The sequence below is a fragment of the Chrysemys picta genome, chromosome 3, assembly GCF_011386835.1.
Source record: "Chrysemys picta bellii isolate R12L10 chromosome 3, ASM1138683v2, whole genome shotgun sequence".
NCBI classification, from domain to species: Eukaryota; Metazoa; Chordata; order Testudines; family Emydidae; genus Chrysemys; species Chrysemys picta.
In genome coordinates this window covers 28971901-28988180 of record NC_088793.1, presented here as the reverse complement: position 1 = coordinate 28988180, position 16280 = coordinate 28971901, and the positions used below count along the sequence as shown (strand labels likewise).

At 42.8% G+C, this 16280-nt stretch overlaps 1 protein-coding gene across 6 annotated transcripts in view; it reads right to left on the bottom strand.

The window, feature by feature from the left end:
- NBAS (NBAS subunit of NRZ tethering complex) overlaps positions 1-16280 on the bottom strand; it is a 383144-nt gene that overhangs the window by 170261 nt on the left and 196603 nt on the right. For all 6 annotated transcript variants that reach the window (XR_010599418.1, XM_005293091.5, XM_065587676.1 and 3 more), the window contains exon 40: positions 15857-15994. Coding sequence is in view for 5 of the 6 variants with exons in the window: in XM_005293091.5 (XP_005293148.2) it covers positions 15857-15994 (138 nt within the window). In the remaining variant the exon portion in view is untranslated. The remainder of the gene's footprint in view (positions 1-15856; positions 15995-16280) is intronic.

Sequence of the window (16280 nt, the reverse complement as noted above, 5' to 3'; positions counted from 1 at the left end):
ATTGTTCCTTACTGTGAGAGTTATTCAAAGTGTTAAGAGCAGGATTGGTAAAGAGAAATTCCACCTCTTTGGTTGGAACAAAATAATGGTTTTCTGCCTTTGGGTATACCAGACTGCTCTAGCTGACTCCAGGATGATTCTGTTAACAGAAAGCGCTATTCAGCGGGAACTGGAGGATTGAAGGGTGTCCAGGAGCTTCTGTTGAAGATACTGAACTTCCTGAAGAGAAATCTGTAGCTCCCCTGCAATTCCATGTAACAGTTCCTGGAACTGCTTATGGTCATCAGGAGCCACTGCTTCATCTGGACAAGACAACAACAAACCTGTCAGTATTGGCAGAACCACTGGATCCAGTGCATACTCCTCCTATTGAACCGATCAGGAGGAAGCTCTGGTTATCCTTTTGGGAGGGCGGGGGGCGAGAGGGTGGACTGACTCCCTAGCAGATCAAGCTGACATTGCAGGATGGTACTGGTCTCATGGACCCAGTATGGCCATTAAGATGGGCCAAATAGAGGTGTGGAGGTCCCCATGGCATAGAGTATCAACAACTCTGAGATACAGGTTTAGGTTGGTCCCAAACTGGTCCAGCTACCTTATCCGGGAAGGTATGCCTTGAAAGAGGAAACATTGGTTCATTGGGTGACTCAGAGTCTCCCAAGGAAGAAAAAAGCCAATTCCAGATCAATGGGTGGCACTGAAAGTCCCACTGGAAGAAAGTCTTAACTGGAGGATGGAATGGAAGACAGCCTCCTCCAAAAAGTCACATCTCCCAGTGGAGTCAGGACCTCCCAGATGAGGGAGAAGGAGACCTTGCACCCAAGAGAGCAAAAATGTCCTAAGGAGAAGTGTAAGATTCAACTCTTCCCAGAGTGTGAAGGTTCCCGATAGATTCAGTACAGTTGGTAGCTGAGGTGTTCGACGATTGCCTTTTATCGGTGCAGGAGGATCTTGGATATTATGCTTGGATGATACCGGAGGCACCGTTGTCCTCGAATAGTGATCCAGTACTGATAAGCCCTAGGTTTGTAGGTTTTCTTCTCATGCCCCCGAGACTTAGCATGTTTCCATTTCTCTCTTGGGTCAAGCTAGAAGACTTGCTTGATTTAGGAAGGGCTGCATCCAACTGCTTCAAAGTGGATTTGCAGGAGGATTTACTCTCATATTTATGAGAATGCCCTAGGTCCTCACGACAAGACCCTGACGAGGGACTTGTGGGGGTAGAATCCCTCGCTCTTGATTTACACATCAAGGCAGGAGGCACACACCTTGCTGATATGCATCAGGGAGTCTCCCCACCTGGGTCCAACTGCGACCTCACACCTTTTCCATTAGGTGCTTCTTAAGACCAAGTTCTCACCCTTCATGAGTACAACTGGGGAACGAGTGTACGGCACCTTGTCGTGATGTGGGCTTCCCCGAGGCAATACAGGCAATATTGATGGTCATTGCTGATCAAGAAGGAGTGAAGACAGGAAACACAAATTTTGAAGGCTGGAGTCCTAGGTATAGTCCAGTACCCGTAACAGGATATGGTGGAGGGTGAGAGAGATCCCCAAAACAGAGAAGCTAACTATCAAACTATACTCCAAATAAAACTATCGGCTAAAACTAAAATTTCTAAAAACTATTTACAAATATGTTTTACAGATAAAGATGACAAAGCTCTGGACCCTACAGATTCTGACCAAGGCAATGCAATGGTAAGAAGGAACTGGAGAGACAGTTGGTCTGCCCCAAACTTTATCTCCTTGGTTGTAAGCACAAGGAGAGCAAGGGCGCATGCATGTATCAATGGACACTGCTTTCAAAATTCTCTGGGTCCAGCACATGGATTGAATGAGTCACCCACAGTGGAACCCATAGGGAGCAGCACCCAAAGAAGAAGGTTGAATTTCTTTTGGACTGTGTGGAGTTTAAGCCCTGAAGAACGCGAAAACAAAGGCAGGGTACTACAGAGCTCTCCGAGCCATAAGGGGGAGTGCTAGAGGCAGTTATCCCTATTACACCCACTTATTACCTTATATTTGGGGGAGGAGGAAACAGAAGAGTCCAGATTGCCCTGGGACTGGTGGAACTGAGAAACATTATGAAGGTCTTTGTCCTTTCAGCACAGTTTATTTTTTTTTTTTGGATTAGCCAAACAAGGGGACTTTGCTGCAGAGCTATCACTTAAACTAAAGCCTTAGCCTAAGGGAATGACATAAAGAAACAATTATTAATTACTTCTATTGTGGTAGTTTTTTTCTCTTACTTAATTGGCCTCTCAGAGTTGGTAAGACAACTCCCACCTGTTCATGCTCTCTGTATGTGTGTGTGTATATATATCTCCTCAATATATGTTTCACTCTATATGCATCCGAAGAAGTAGGCTGTACTCCACGAAAGCTTATGCTCTAATAAATTTGTTAGTCTCTAAGGTGCCACAAATACTCCTGTTCTTTTTATTAATTGAGAAAGCCTAGCTACTCAGGGAAATTAAAGTGTGAAGAGCTTGGGAAGTTATGAATGGGAACTTAAAACTCATGCAATACAGTATTTGCAAGGCAGATGAAAATGGAATTTTGGTGACATTCTTAGTAGCAGCTGGGTTGACACACACTAATTCTGCACACAGATTATTGGTCCCTCATGTCATTGCCAGTGATGTGCATAGAGTAAAAAAACTAAACAACAGAACAGGCAAAAATCTATGCAGTTAGAGAATAACCTTGTTCACTCAAATGAAGAATACCCGCAATTTCTAATATGAGCTTGCAATTACAGATTTTCCTTTAAAGGAGAAATCAACAAATATTTGAAGATGTTGCATCTAAGGGAATGTCGAACCGTGGCCACTGGGAACTGCGGGGGGCCATGCCTGCGGACGGTCAACATAAACAAAATGTCTCGCAACCCACCAACGGATTACCCTGATGGGCCACATGCTGAAGGTTGCCGACCCCTGATCTAAGGGTATGTGTAAACTGCAATTAAACGCTCGCAGCTTGTCCATATCAGCTGACTTCGGCTCGGTCTATGTGGATATTTAACTGCAATGAGACATTTGGACTCTGGCTAGAGCCTTAGCTCTGGGGCTCTACCCATTTGTGGGATCCCAGACCCTGTGCTCCTGCCCAAGCCCGAACATTAAACAGCCCCTTAGCCTGAGCCCTTAGCCTGGGTCAGCTGACACGGGCCAGCCATATGTTTTTAATTGCAGTGTAGACATATTCTAAAAGGTCACTTACTGATACTATCATCACTCCCCTTAATTAAAGGGTATGGATTCAAAGAGGACTACACTTCAGACCTGCATTTTAAAAGTGATCTTTTCTAATACTATGTGACATTCTGCACCACAAATCAACACTCTAACACCCCCATATTTACCATGGTAATATAATTATATGTTTTATGCAAAATATGCCTTGTGAGGTATCGTTCTAAAAGTCTTGATCTGTCAAATATTAATATCCTGCTGGATTGCATGTGCTGTCATTGTATCTGAAGTTATGAATATTGACTATGTACCAGTATTTCAAATGTGTTTGCTACTGGGGTGACACCCGCAAGGTACTTTACAACCAGTTTAGCCAGCACATTGTGGATGAACCATTCAAGTTAATGGCCCATCAATGAACACAATGGGCCATGGAAGAAGCTTATCCCCATCTGATGGATTTTCCTGTGGACACTTCAGCCAGTATATGGATAATGGCAGTTATGACTCATTGAAGCATGCAAGGGCAAGTGACTACATCATGTGACACGGGACTCCATCTTGTGCCTTTTCCACAAACTGTGCTGGGGAGTTTGCTTGGAACAATGAAGTTCCCGCCACATGGAAGAAACTATAAAAAGGGGAAGTGACCTCATCACTTGGCCTCCCTCCCCCACGACTCAACACCTGGAAACACCTTAGGAACAAAGACTGAACTGGGGATGTGGTCCTTGTAGATCAGTAAAACAGTTATCCTCTTGTCTGTTCTATCAATAGGAAGAAGACCTACAAAATTTATCTTTTGATAAAAATAAGAAACTTAGGCTTGGAGAACAGAAATGTCCTCCAGAAGTCATCTTAGTAAATAATTCCTTCCTGAGCTGGCCCACAAAGCCACTACAGGGTTGTCTTTATGGTGTGTTAATGCACACCAGCTGGGCTGTAAATTTTAGTGCACACCAGAGTGCACTGATGTAGTCCCAGGATTTAATACTGTTTAAATAAGACCTACCTTCTCCTCAATTAAATTCCTCTTGAAGACCCTTTTTTTCCCCCAGGATGTCTATAAGAAAATGGCTGACTAAATCGCCTACTCATTTAATCTACCTTTAAAAAAAAAGTCAGTCCCTCATTCTGTGCACTAGCCTTCACTGAGTAAAGCCCTGACCATACAAAGATTTATGCAGATGCTTAACTTCATGCACTGCGAGTAGTCCCATTCGCTACTATGGGATTACTCACAGTATGTAAAGATAAGTATGTGTGTAAGTTTTTCAATTTCTCCAGAAGGACAGCCAGGAGCTGTAGAGTGGATGACAAACTTGGATACCTAACTTTAACATTGTTTTTCAAGTTGCCATATGAACAAAGTGTTTATACGGTTAAGCCCTATGCCTGCAACCTTTAAAAATGTAATCCATGTCTTTGCTCTCTTATCCTTCCTTAAAGTCTGTTATTCCTTTCACTGAATAATATCTTACATTAGTTTAACAACTCCTCAAACCAGGGAACAATCCAAGCCAGGGCTTTGTCAAGCATGACCTTAAAAACCTCTAAGGAAGGAGATTCCACCACCTCCCTAGGTAACCCATTCCAGTGCTTCACCACGTTCCTAGTGAAAAAGTTTTTCCTAATATCCAACCTAAACCTCCTCAACTGCAACTTGAGACCATTACTCCTTGTTCTGTCATCTGGTACCACTGAGAACAGTCTAGATCCATCTTCTTTGGAACCCCCTTTCAGGTAGCTGAAAGCAGCTATCAAATCCCCTCTCATTCTTCTCTTCTGCAGACTAAACAATCCCAGTTCCCTCAGCCACTCCTCATAAGTCATCTGCTCCAGCCCCCTAATCATTTTTGTTGCCCTCCGCTGGACTCTTTCCAATTTTTCCACATCCTTCTTGTAGTGTGGGGCCCAAAACTGGACACAGTACTCCAGATGAGGCCTCACCAATGTCGAATAGAGGGGAACGATCATGTCCCTCGATCTGCTGGCAATGCCCTTACTTATACAGCCCAAAATGCTGTTAGCCTTCTTGGCAACAAGAGCACACCGTTGACTCATATCCAGCTTCTCGTCCACTGTAACCCCTAAGTCCTTTCCTGCAGAACTGCTTCCTAGCCATTCGGTCCCTAGTCTGTAACAGTGTAACACTCTCTGTGACAATCAGCTCACTCAGATAAAGTACTACTTTGGCAACTTTTCTTCATCCCTACAAACTATAAAACACAAGAAAATTGCAAGTACAGGTTAAGCAGACTGCCTGAATGGAAGGTACCTATTGGAGACTGATACGATTTTCTTGAGCTTGTAATTACATATTTAGTTACATAAGTTGATTTGGAGGCGTTATAATGTTAAAAATGTGGTTGGAAAAAGTTATTTGACATAGGGCCTTTACCAAGAGTTGGAAGGAGAAGGAAACTGTCCTTTTTTCTGTATTAAAAGAGAAAGCTTTGTTTAGGCAATGACACTAGGCCTGCCCTACATGATTACAGCTTTCGGATGGCAGACAGGCTTGCATCATTAATGGGGCAATAGATTCTGAGGCCAGAGGGGACCACTGTGTTCATCTAGACTGACATCCTGTATAGCACAGGCCCAAAAACTTCCCCAAAATAATTCCTAAAACATATCTTTTGGAAAAATATCCAATCTTGATTTAAAAAAATTGTCAGTGATGGAGAATCCACCATGACCCATGTAAGTTGTCCCAATGCTTAATTACTCTGTTAAACATTTTCACCTTATTTCCAGCCTACATTTTGCTTCAACTTCCAGTCATTGGAGCATGCTATACACCTTTCCGTTCCAGACTGAAGAGCTCATTATTAAATATTTGTTCCTCATGCAGATACTTATAGACTGTAATCAAGTCACCCTTTCAACCTTCTCTTTGTTAAGCTAAACAGATTGAGCTTCTTGAGCCTATCAGTACAAGGCATGTTTTCTAACCCGTAATTAATTAATAATTTCCAAGATAAAATGGGATTCTCAAAAAGATTTTAGGCATGTTTGGTAATGGTTTACTCTCTGTTGAGACCAGGTAAGACTCTGTTAGCGCTATTTATTATGCACTCAACACTACAGATGACATAATACTTTGCCAACATACGGGAAGAAAAAACCCGTGGCCCAGGAACTTAAAATCCAACTGCGACAAATTACACATAGCAAAGAATTGTGCACAAGAGTGGGTGAAGACAATACCAGAAAACAGATTAATTTTCCAAGTCAACTGCACAGCAGTGGGTTTGAAGAGGGGATCTGAAGGAATACAGGGTTGAAGCTTGACACATGAAAAGATGGAGGCAGTTCTTGGCTACATGAAAAAAAGGCAGAACTGAGAAAATGCAACACAGAGCTGCTCCCACACCATTTCTAATCTGGTCAACACACAACCAACCTAGCTCATGCTTCCATTATTCTGGTGCAATCATGGGCTGGATTTGGCGTCAGCCAGTTAGTTTCAGTGACTACCATTGCACTATGGGTGCACCTACACTGCAATCAGGGAGTGTGACTGCAGAACTTGTAGATGTACCCAAGCTAGCTTTAACTAGCATGGGTACCAGTAGTGGCAAAGCCATGGCAACGCGGGCTTCAGAGCAGGTACTACAAGCCCACGCAAGAGCCTGGGTACTTCTGTGGCTAGCAAGTGCTGCTGCAGCTTCACTGCTGGCTAGCACAGGTATGTCTATACATGCTGCAATCACACCTCCACATGCAGTGTAGACAGACCCGTAGTTACAAGACAAATAGCACAGTGGTTCAGAAAAGAACATTCATAGTGAACATGAATGTTTTAGCTTTTGCTTTGATTTTTTACTTTAAATACTACACAGGAGACGAGAATGACATTTCTTATTTGACAAATTTCTGTTGGTATCTTCTATCCTCATTCATCAATAAAGGTAATGTCCCCCTGCTATGAAATTCAGAGGCAATCCAATCTTGTTTCTGGAGGCACCAGGACTAAGCCCTGCCTTTCAGTTCAGGCTATCAGAAGAGTTCTTTCACAGCCACAGAAATACTCCAACAACCAATTATTAGCATTAAGATAACAACTTGATATGTTAATTTTAAAACAATTATATCCCCAAGTCTCCCGTTAAAGAAAAAAATTCTATTTGTATTCTGGTCATTTACCAAATGGCCCGGGTGGGTTCAAAAAGGAGAGAATCTGCTAACAGAAAGAAAATTCTCAGGTAAGAAATTTCTCATTCCATTGCACAGCTTCACTCCTCATTCATCACAAACCAGAAGCACCAGGAAGTGAATCCCAGAAGTTGGGGGGAGGGGATAAACAGAGTTTTAATAATAAAAAAAAATAATAATATAGTAGAATAACAGGCAGGAATCAAAGTGTCCCCCCCATGCAAAATAAGAGTTATAAATTAAGGAGTTATGTGGGAACTAACCCAGGAGGACCTTCCTACCAAAAGGAATAGAAATTTACTTTGCAAATCTGCCTGAAGTGGGGCTCAAACACTTTCCCCCCAATGCCTCTAGAGATTTCTGTGAATGGTTTCCCAGATGCCTAGTATGACAATTGGTGTAGCATTTTTACATCTTGCCGGCAGCAACTTTGAGGCCCTATGGCAGTGGTCCCGGAACTAGGGCTGCTGAGGATGCTCCCGCACCTCCTGGCTTGAAGTAGTCATAACGGACACCAAATATATGGTTTCCATCGTCAGCACCCCTACTATAAAAATTGTTCCAGCCCCCCTGCCCTAAGGTGTTGGCATTTTGAATAGAATGTGATGACCAGGACACAACTGGCATATGTACTGCAGATGCCTGAGATATCGCTTCAGAGTTTTAGAAATACTCATTTATGCAACAAGTTTCTAAGGGTTACAACAAAATGATGGGAGAACTATTTCCCAGGAATTGTGGAACTAGGAACTTACCTTGAACAGAAAGGTTTCTGGAGCTATAAGAATAATCTTTTCCTCCAGTGGTTCTTGTGTGGATATGGGAACTAACTCCAAAACTTGCCTGTCAGAAGTAATAGTGACAAAAAGACTGTCACACTGTTACTGTGATTAAACTTGGCACCTGATACGCAAATGGAGAATCCAATGTGCCTGCCTACAAAATGCTGCTATGATTTGCATCCATGTTTCTATGGTGCTTGATTGTAAGAATCCAACAGAACTTCCTGGAGATACTTTAGTGTACTTGAGATCACTAGAGCTTTGTGATTACTGTATTACTCTATTTGTATGACAACGGCATCTAGAGGTCAGGGCCCCATAGTGTTAGGAAGTGCACAAAGAGGTAGTTCTGCCCCCAAAGAACTTTGTTTCCCCTCACACCAAAAATGTAAATTTGACCATATCAATGAATAAAGCAAGAGATACACACACTAAGGAATTATGTAAGAACAATCCAAATGCTCTTTCCCCTCCCCCACAATATATGTCAGGACTTCTGTGAATAATTTCCCAGATGATTCTAACATCTTACCTGCAGCAACTTTGAGACCCTAAGGCCTCAACATTTTGCATGGAATGAGATGAACAGAAAATGATCTATTATTAAGGTCTCTTCAGTCACATACTTCTATGATTCTGTGAATTGGCGTATGTACTTCATATGCTTGAGCTATTATTTTACTATTCAAACTCCATCTTTGTCTACTAGACATGGATCCCAAAGTCTGATGAGTGTGTATTAGGTATATAAGTAAAGCATGGCTGGACTGCAAGGCCTGTAGGCTGAGGCCTGTAAGATTTTAGCTTAGCCATACTAGGCTGTAAACTTAAGAACACTTGTCATAAGTTGGTGACCTAGGAATATCCCTATGCCAGTAAGGTTGCAAAATAAGATGTGCCAATAGGTAATGTTACAGAAAAAATAGACTGCAAAACACCACAATGTATTGTCCAAGACCACGAGACACCTGATTGTAACATCATGGAGTGTCCTGTTCTGACTGCAGGTTACCATGTATACATGTTGTGCATAGATGTTAATGAGAATACGGGGAACTAAGAATCTATCTACGAAAAATGTGGCACCCCAATACTCATGGAGTATGGAAGTACAGATAAGGAAAAGAGGGCTGAAACTCTCATTCATATACATAAGGTGTTAGATGTGATCAGAACAACAATATAAAAGAGGTTCCCAGATTGGGTAAAAAAAAGAGGGAAGACCCTTGGGAAACTGCAGCAGGAAACATCCCACTATCAATGATCATCTCTTGAGAGATTCATCACCTAGAATATCTTTGAGGATATGAGTACAACTACAGTCTTAGTCATTACATGGGGTTTTTTTAGGATTTGTATAAGCATAGGTAATTGTAACTTTACGTATTGCTTTAATAAAACCTGTAGTATAGATAAGACTTTGTATTTGTGATTGTGTCTGTGGTCGCTATCCTTGGTCTTCATGTGTTCCTGGAGTCTCCAAATTTGAGAAAAGCACCAGAGGGGATTTTCACTTTGTAGAGTTTGAAACTATAGCAACAGGAGCTGAACCCATGGCAGTTTAATAGAAAAATCACTAAATTGATTTTAAATAAAAAACCGCTACAACAGGAATTATGGAAAGACAAACTTACCTTGAACAGAAAGATGTCCAGAGATATAAGAATGATCTTTTCCTCACAACAGAAATGGGAATATTGTAGAGATTGGGGAACTACCGGTAATTCCAAAACCTACCATTTGGAGGTAATGGGGACTAGAAAGGCCATCAACAGATTTGTCTAATCTGTTACTCTGATTAATTTAGGCACCTGATGATAAAGTTGATGTGCTTATATACAGAACACCATTACGGCTTGTATCCATGTTTTTATAGTGTTTTGCTATACAATTCCAAACCACCATTCTGGAGAAACTTTAATGTAGCTGGTTTCAGAGTGGTAGCTGTGTTAATCTGTATCAGCAAAAAGAATGAGGAGTCCTTGTGGCACTTTAGAGACTAACAAATTTATTTGAGCATAAGCTGTAGCTGATGTTAGGATATAGATATTCAGGCCTGTCTGCAAAGGTCTATACTTTAAGAATGTAGGTGTATTCTTATCACTTAGCTAGTTATAGAGGTATAAAAGAAAGAATCAAAATCACTGTCTGTCTGTATAAGGGCCTTCTCTTACTGTGACAGTCTGAGGCCCTGTTCTTAGGCTAAGGCCTTCGGCTAAGTAGCAGAGGCAGCCATAAGCTGGGAAGTGTATGGTCACATTCTTACATTCCAAACTAGTCACATTGAAATAAGGTGCTATTGGGCTGTTAGGAATACAATCCTGTCCTGATATTCCTATCACCTCCAGAGAAAGGGAAGAGCCTAGAAGATGTAAAAGGAAACTTAGTTTGATAGCATCATGTCTGGCAAAGAACTCACCTATCAATAGCTGGGATGTGAAATCCTCATTTCTGTATTGTTCTATCACTGTAGTCTCTGCTTCCCTTTTGTTTGTCTGTATAATCTCTGTCTGGTTCTGGGATTGTTTCTGTCTGCTGTATAATTAATTTTGTTGGGTGTAAACTAATTAAGGAGGTGGGATATAATTGGTTAAATAATTATGTTACAACTTGTTAGGATTGGTTAGTTAAATTTCAGTAAAATGATTGGTTAAGGTATAGCTAAATAGAACTCAAGTATTACTATATAGTCTGCAGTCTATCAGGAAGTAATGGGGGGAAATGGGAACAGGAAATGGGGGTGGGAGAATTGGAATCATGTTTCGCAAAGGGGTGGGAATGGGAACAGGGACACAGGCAATGCTTTGTGCTGTCAGAGCTGGGAAGGGGGACACTGAGGAAGGAAACTGGAATCATGCTTGCTGGAAGTTTACCCCAATAAACATTGAATTGTTTGCACCTTCGGACTTCAGGTATTGCTCTCTGTTTATGCAAGAACCACCAGGGAAATAAGAGGGTGAAGGAATAAGCCCCCTAACAGCTGAGATCACCAGACCTTTGTGATTATTATTCTATTTATAATATAACACTACCTGGAAGTCAGGATCCCATTCTGCAGATACTGCACAATAAGTCCTTTCCCCCAAAGAGCTTTATGTTTCCCCTCACACTAGAAAAGTAAATTGACCAGATCAATGAATAAAATTTCCTTGAGTGTTCTGCTTGGATTCCAAGATGCATGAGGGACTAATGGAGAATCCTTGCTGAACTTTACTTCTCTTTTGATGCCCAGGCTGTTAATTGTCTGATTTCTAGATCCAGATGAAGGTGTCCCTGCTTTGAGAGGTCTAGTAATTGCTGCAGGTGCAATGTGAGTTTCTGGAATATCTAACAAGTCCAAAGAGCCCTTTGGGCCAGTCGAAGATTAAGAGGACTTCAACTCTTTCTTTTCCTCTTTTCTGTATCCTTTATTTGAACTGTTTTGAAAGGTAGTAAATTCTTCTCTGCCCCGGATATTATTTCACTACCGTGGAGAAGCTTTGATCTCTAGTTACTCCCTGGTTTTGGAAGGGTTTTAAACCAGAAACCACCTCTAAAGGGAAGTAGGAGCAGACTTTTTCTGTGAGCACCAAAACTACCCCCTACCTGGTTACTTGCACCTTCTTCTGAAGCAGCTAGAACTGGCCGCTGCCCTAGAAAGGATACTAAATTAGGTGTGAACATAGGTACGGCAATATGGAATGGGACCAATATTTTTATTAAAACCCATCACTGACAAAGATGTTAAGTGAACTAAAACAATGTGAACTTTGACATTTTGAAAGACTGCCTTTCAAGTATGCATCTCACCCTGAAAGGCTTGCTTCCAGAGTCTAGAGTGAAAATTGGGTGTGTTCAGCATATGTTTTGTACTTCCCTGCCCATGACAAGACATTTGGGAGTGATCAAAGAATGACACCTAAATTTGTATTGCATCAGGTGAGTAGTTCTAGGTTCTCAGAAAGAATTTTTGCAGGCACATCCTGAGAAACCCAGTCAGGGGTAAAAGCTGATGCATGGAATCAGCAATCATAGCTAGTGGAGCTACTTGGTTATAAATAATCACTGCCAGGAAATGACTGATGAAGTAAAGTTTAGGACTTTTGTAAATTTTACCATGTTGGTAACATTATGACCAACCATGTCTGTTTTGATTCCTGGGTGAGCAATTCTTGGCATTCAGTTCAGAAAGTTCTTCCTGATTTTGAACAACTGGTGGCTATGGATTCTTCCCAGCAGCTGTCCAGTTGGGAATAAGTTTGCTTTTCTGGACAGAACAAACTATGGTATGTTGTCTAGGTGTGTAATTTACAACCTGTGCTTCATTGTGACTACCAGCCATTTTTTAAGACTCTAGTTGCGGGGAGTAGATCAGAAGAAAGAGTCTTGTAGAGAAATTGTGAATTCTCGTGTACACATGCTCATTTTGCCTTTATCATTTTGAGGATTTTCTTTGTTTGGAGGAAAATGTATCTAGGATCCCGTGGACGCTTCTGTTCCAGATTTTTGCTCTCCTAGGTGAACAGTCCCTTGCGAATACCCTTGGTGTTGATAGTGACCAATGGTTTGGACAGTGAGGGCTGAGGCATCTCAGGCCTCAGGGGAAAGGGATGCAAAGCCCCTTCCCGACACTGAAGCAGAGTCTTTTGCAGGACTAACTCCCTGATCTGGTCAGATAGCATCTTGTCCATAGATTCTCTCTTCAAAATGTTCAGAATCTCCTGATCAAGCTCTTATGCATAGAGTTGGTTTCTGGGACGAGATGGGGCAACCCAACATGCAGGTCCGACTCTGCCCATGGGGGCTCAGAACTCCAGGGTCCCCCTGTCGTCCCCCCACGCAGCGGCAGGGAGTGCTGCTGGGATCCCCCGTCCTCTCCCCAGTGGCAGGGAACAATGCCGGGGTCCTCCTGCCCCGTGGTAGCGGCAGGCGAGGAGTGGCCAGGGGTCATAGAATCATAGAATAACAGGGTTGGAAGGGACCTCAAGAGGTCATCTAGTCCAACCCCCTGCTCAAAGCAGGACCTAATCCCAACTAAATCATCCCAGCCAGGGCTTTGTCAAGCCTGACCTTAAAAACTTCTAAGGAAGGAGATTCCACCACCTCCCTAGGTAACTCATTCCAGTGCTTCACTACCCTCCTAGTGAAAAAGTTTTTCCTAATATCCAACCTAAACCTCCTCAACTGCAACTTGAGACCATTACTCCTTGTTCTGTCATCTGGTACCACTGAGAACAGTCTAGATCCATCCTCTTTGGAACCCCCTTTCAGGTAGTTGAAAGCAGCTATCAAATCCCCCCTCGTTCTTCTCTTCTGCAGACTAAACAATCCCAGTTCCCTCAGCCACTCCTCATAAGTCATCTGCTCCAGCCCCCTAATCATTTTTGTTGGACTCTTTCCAATTTTTCCACATCCTTCTTGTAGTGTGGGGCCCAAAACTGGACACAGTACTCCAGATGAGGCCTCACCAATGTCGAATAGAGGGGAACGATCACGTCCCTTGGTCTGCTGGCAATGCTTCTACTTATACAGCCCAAAATGCCGTTAGCCTTTTTGGCATCAAGGGCACACTGTTGACCCATATCCAGCTTCTCATCCACTGTAACGCCTAGGTCCTTTTCTGCAGTACTGCTGCCTAGCCACTCCGTCCCTAGTCTGTAACTGTGAATGGGATTCTTCCGTCCTAAGTGCAGGACTCTGCACTTGTCCTTGTTTTCTTTTGGCCCAATCCTCTAATTTGTCTCGGTCCCTCTGTATCCTATCCCTACCCTCCAGCATATCTACCACTCCTCCCAGTTTAGTGTCTTCTGCAAACTTGATGAGAGTGCAGTCCACGCCATTCTCCAGATCATTAATGAAGATACTGAACAAAACCGGCCCCAGGACCGACCCTTGGGGCACTCCACTTGAAACTGTCTGCCAACTAGACATGGAGCCGTTGATCACTACCCGTTGAGCCCGACAATCTAGCCAGCTTTCTATCCACCTTATAGTCCATTCATCCAGCCCATACATCTTTAACTTGCTAGCAAGAATACTGTGGGAGACCGTATCAAAAGCTTTGCTAAAGTCCAGGAATAACATATCCACTGCTTTCCCCTCATCCACAGACCCAGTTATCTCCTCATAGAAGGCAATTAGGTGAATCCAGGCTGACTGTTCATGATCACTTTCCTCTCCTCCAAGTGCTTCAGAATTGATTCCTTGAGGACCTGCTCCATGATTTTTCCAGGGACTGAGATGAGGATGACTGGCCTATAGTTCCCCCTCCTTCCTCCCTTTTTTAAAGATGGGCACTACATTAGCCTTTTTCCAGTCATCCGGGACCTCCCCCAATCGCCATGAGTTTTCAAAGATAATGGCCAATGGCTCTGCAATCACATCATCCAATTCCCTCAGCACCCTCGGATGCAGTGCATCCGGCCCCATGGACTTGTGCTCGTCCAGTTTTTCTAAATAGTCCCGAACCACTTCTTTCTCCACAGAGGGCTGGTCACCTTCTCCCCATACTGTGCTGCCCAGTGACCTTGTTCGTGAAGACGGAGGCAAAAAAATCATTAAGTACCTCTGCCCCATGGCGGTGGCGGGTGGGGAGCTGGCGGGGTCCCCCCGCCAGCAGTGTCTGGGAGCTGCGGGGTATCTCCACTGCGGCTGAGAGCGTGGGGGGGCTGCTGCCTCAGGCAGCAGGGGTACACTACCACTCCCTGCCCGTGCAGGAGGTGGCAGGATCCCGCAGCTCCCAGCTAGCCGGGGCTGAAGTCATGGAGGTCTTTGGAAGTCACGGATTCTGTAACTTCTGCGACCTCTGTGACAAAACCGTAGCCTTAACTATGAACAGGCACAGTTTAATTTGCCCTCTCTAGAGCTGCCTCACTGCTTCTCCTTATGCTGGCTGGACAGCTCTGCCATGAGTATATGGAGGCAGAGGAGTCCCAGAAAGGAGGTACTGCTAGCTGCAGAACCAGGTGATTGAACCCACCACTCTGCCAGATACCTGATCTTGGGGAAGAGAAGTAAGAAATATTGTAAGTCTCTATTCCAATAAAACAAATACAAATTAAAAATGATAAGAGAAAATGGTCAGGAGAAACTGAACCATCTACTTGTTCAGCTGCTGGAGGCAGAACATCTAGTGGCCTGAGATGAAGGGTTAGGTTTAGTCCCTAAGCCTCCAAGAAACAACACTGGACCACCTCCAAAATTCCATAGGTGGGGACATTAACTATTAGTGATGAATAAGGAGAGAATCTGTATAACAGAAAAAAATTGGTCAAATCAAATCAGTGAATAATTATCATTTGGTAATCAATTTGCAACGCAGTATTTTTGACCTAAGGTACAGTGCAACAATACACTGTCTCAAAACACGCAAAAGAAACCTTTTGGAACAACACAGTTCTTGTTTAGACAGTTTAGTCTTCCGCAGAAGTGTAATATACATGCTGGCAGATGACCTATTCAGTATATGATGAATGTTTGTAAAGTGCTTTGGAAATGGACAGTGTTACTGTATACAAATCCTAAATAGCTTAAAATATCAAAAACAAGTACTATACTTTTTTGAAACACATGTTAAGTACTTCTCTGATTACAGAACAGTAGAAGAAATAATTATATACAACCTGGCTGACTGTCCAAAGTGCAAGTCAGAGCTGCTCCTTAACCTTAATGCAGGCTTTTTAGAATAGATTTTATATTGAATATTAATGAATATGGGGAAAAAAAGAGAACTAACCCTGTAGAGGGGATGGCATTTGTCCTTGAAACATGGTGCCAAATGAGCATAGATCTGCAGGCTATAGTAATAACTTGCCAGCTGGAGAGATAAAGCAGAATGTGATTGCTTTTCAAAGCACTTGTTGGCATCTACCACCTAGGAGAAAAAGGACATTAACTTAGATGAAAGAATTCACAAGTTTATAATTGTAAGTGCACAAGCTTTCTAGAAGCTAGTCTTGAACCATGGTTTAGAAGTAGAACTGGCTACATGCATTCCCCCCCCCCCCGAAAGGGGATTGAATACAGAGCAAAAATGGACATAACTGCATCAAAATACATAACAAAAGACCACCTGTATTACACTAGCTCCTGTCTTGAGGATACCACAAAATATCACTCAGCTACATTAAATACAATTCTTATCCCTCTTTATTAAAATG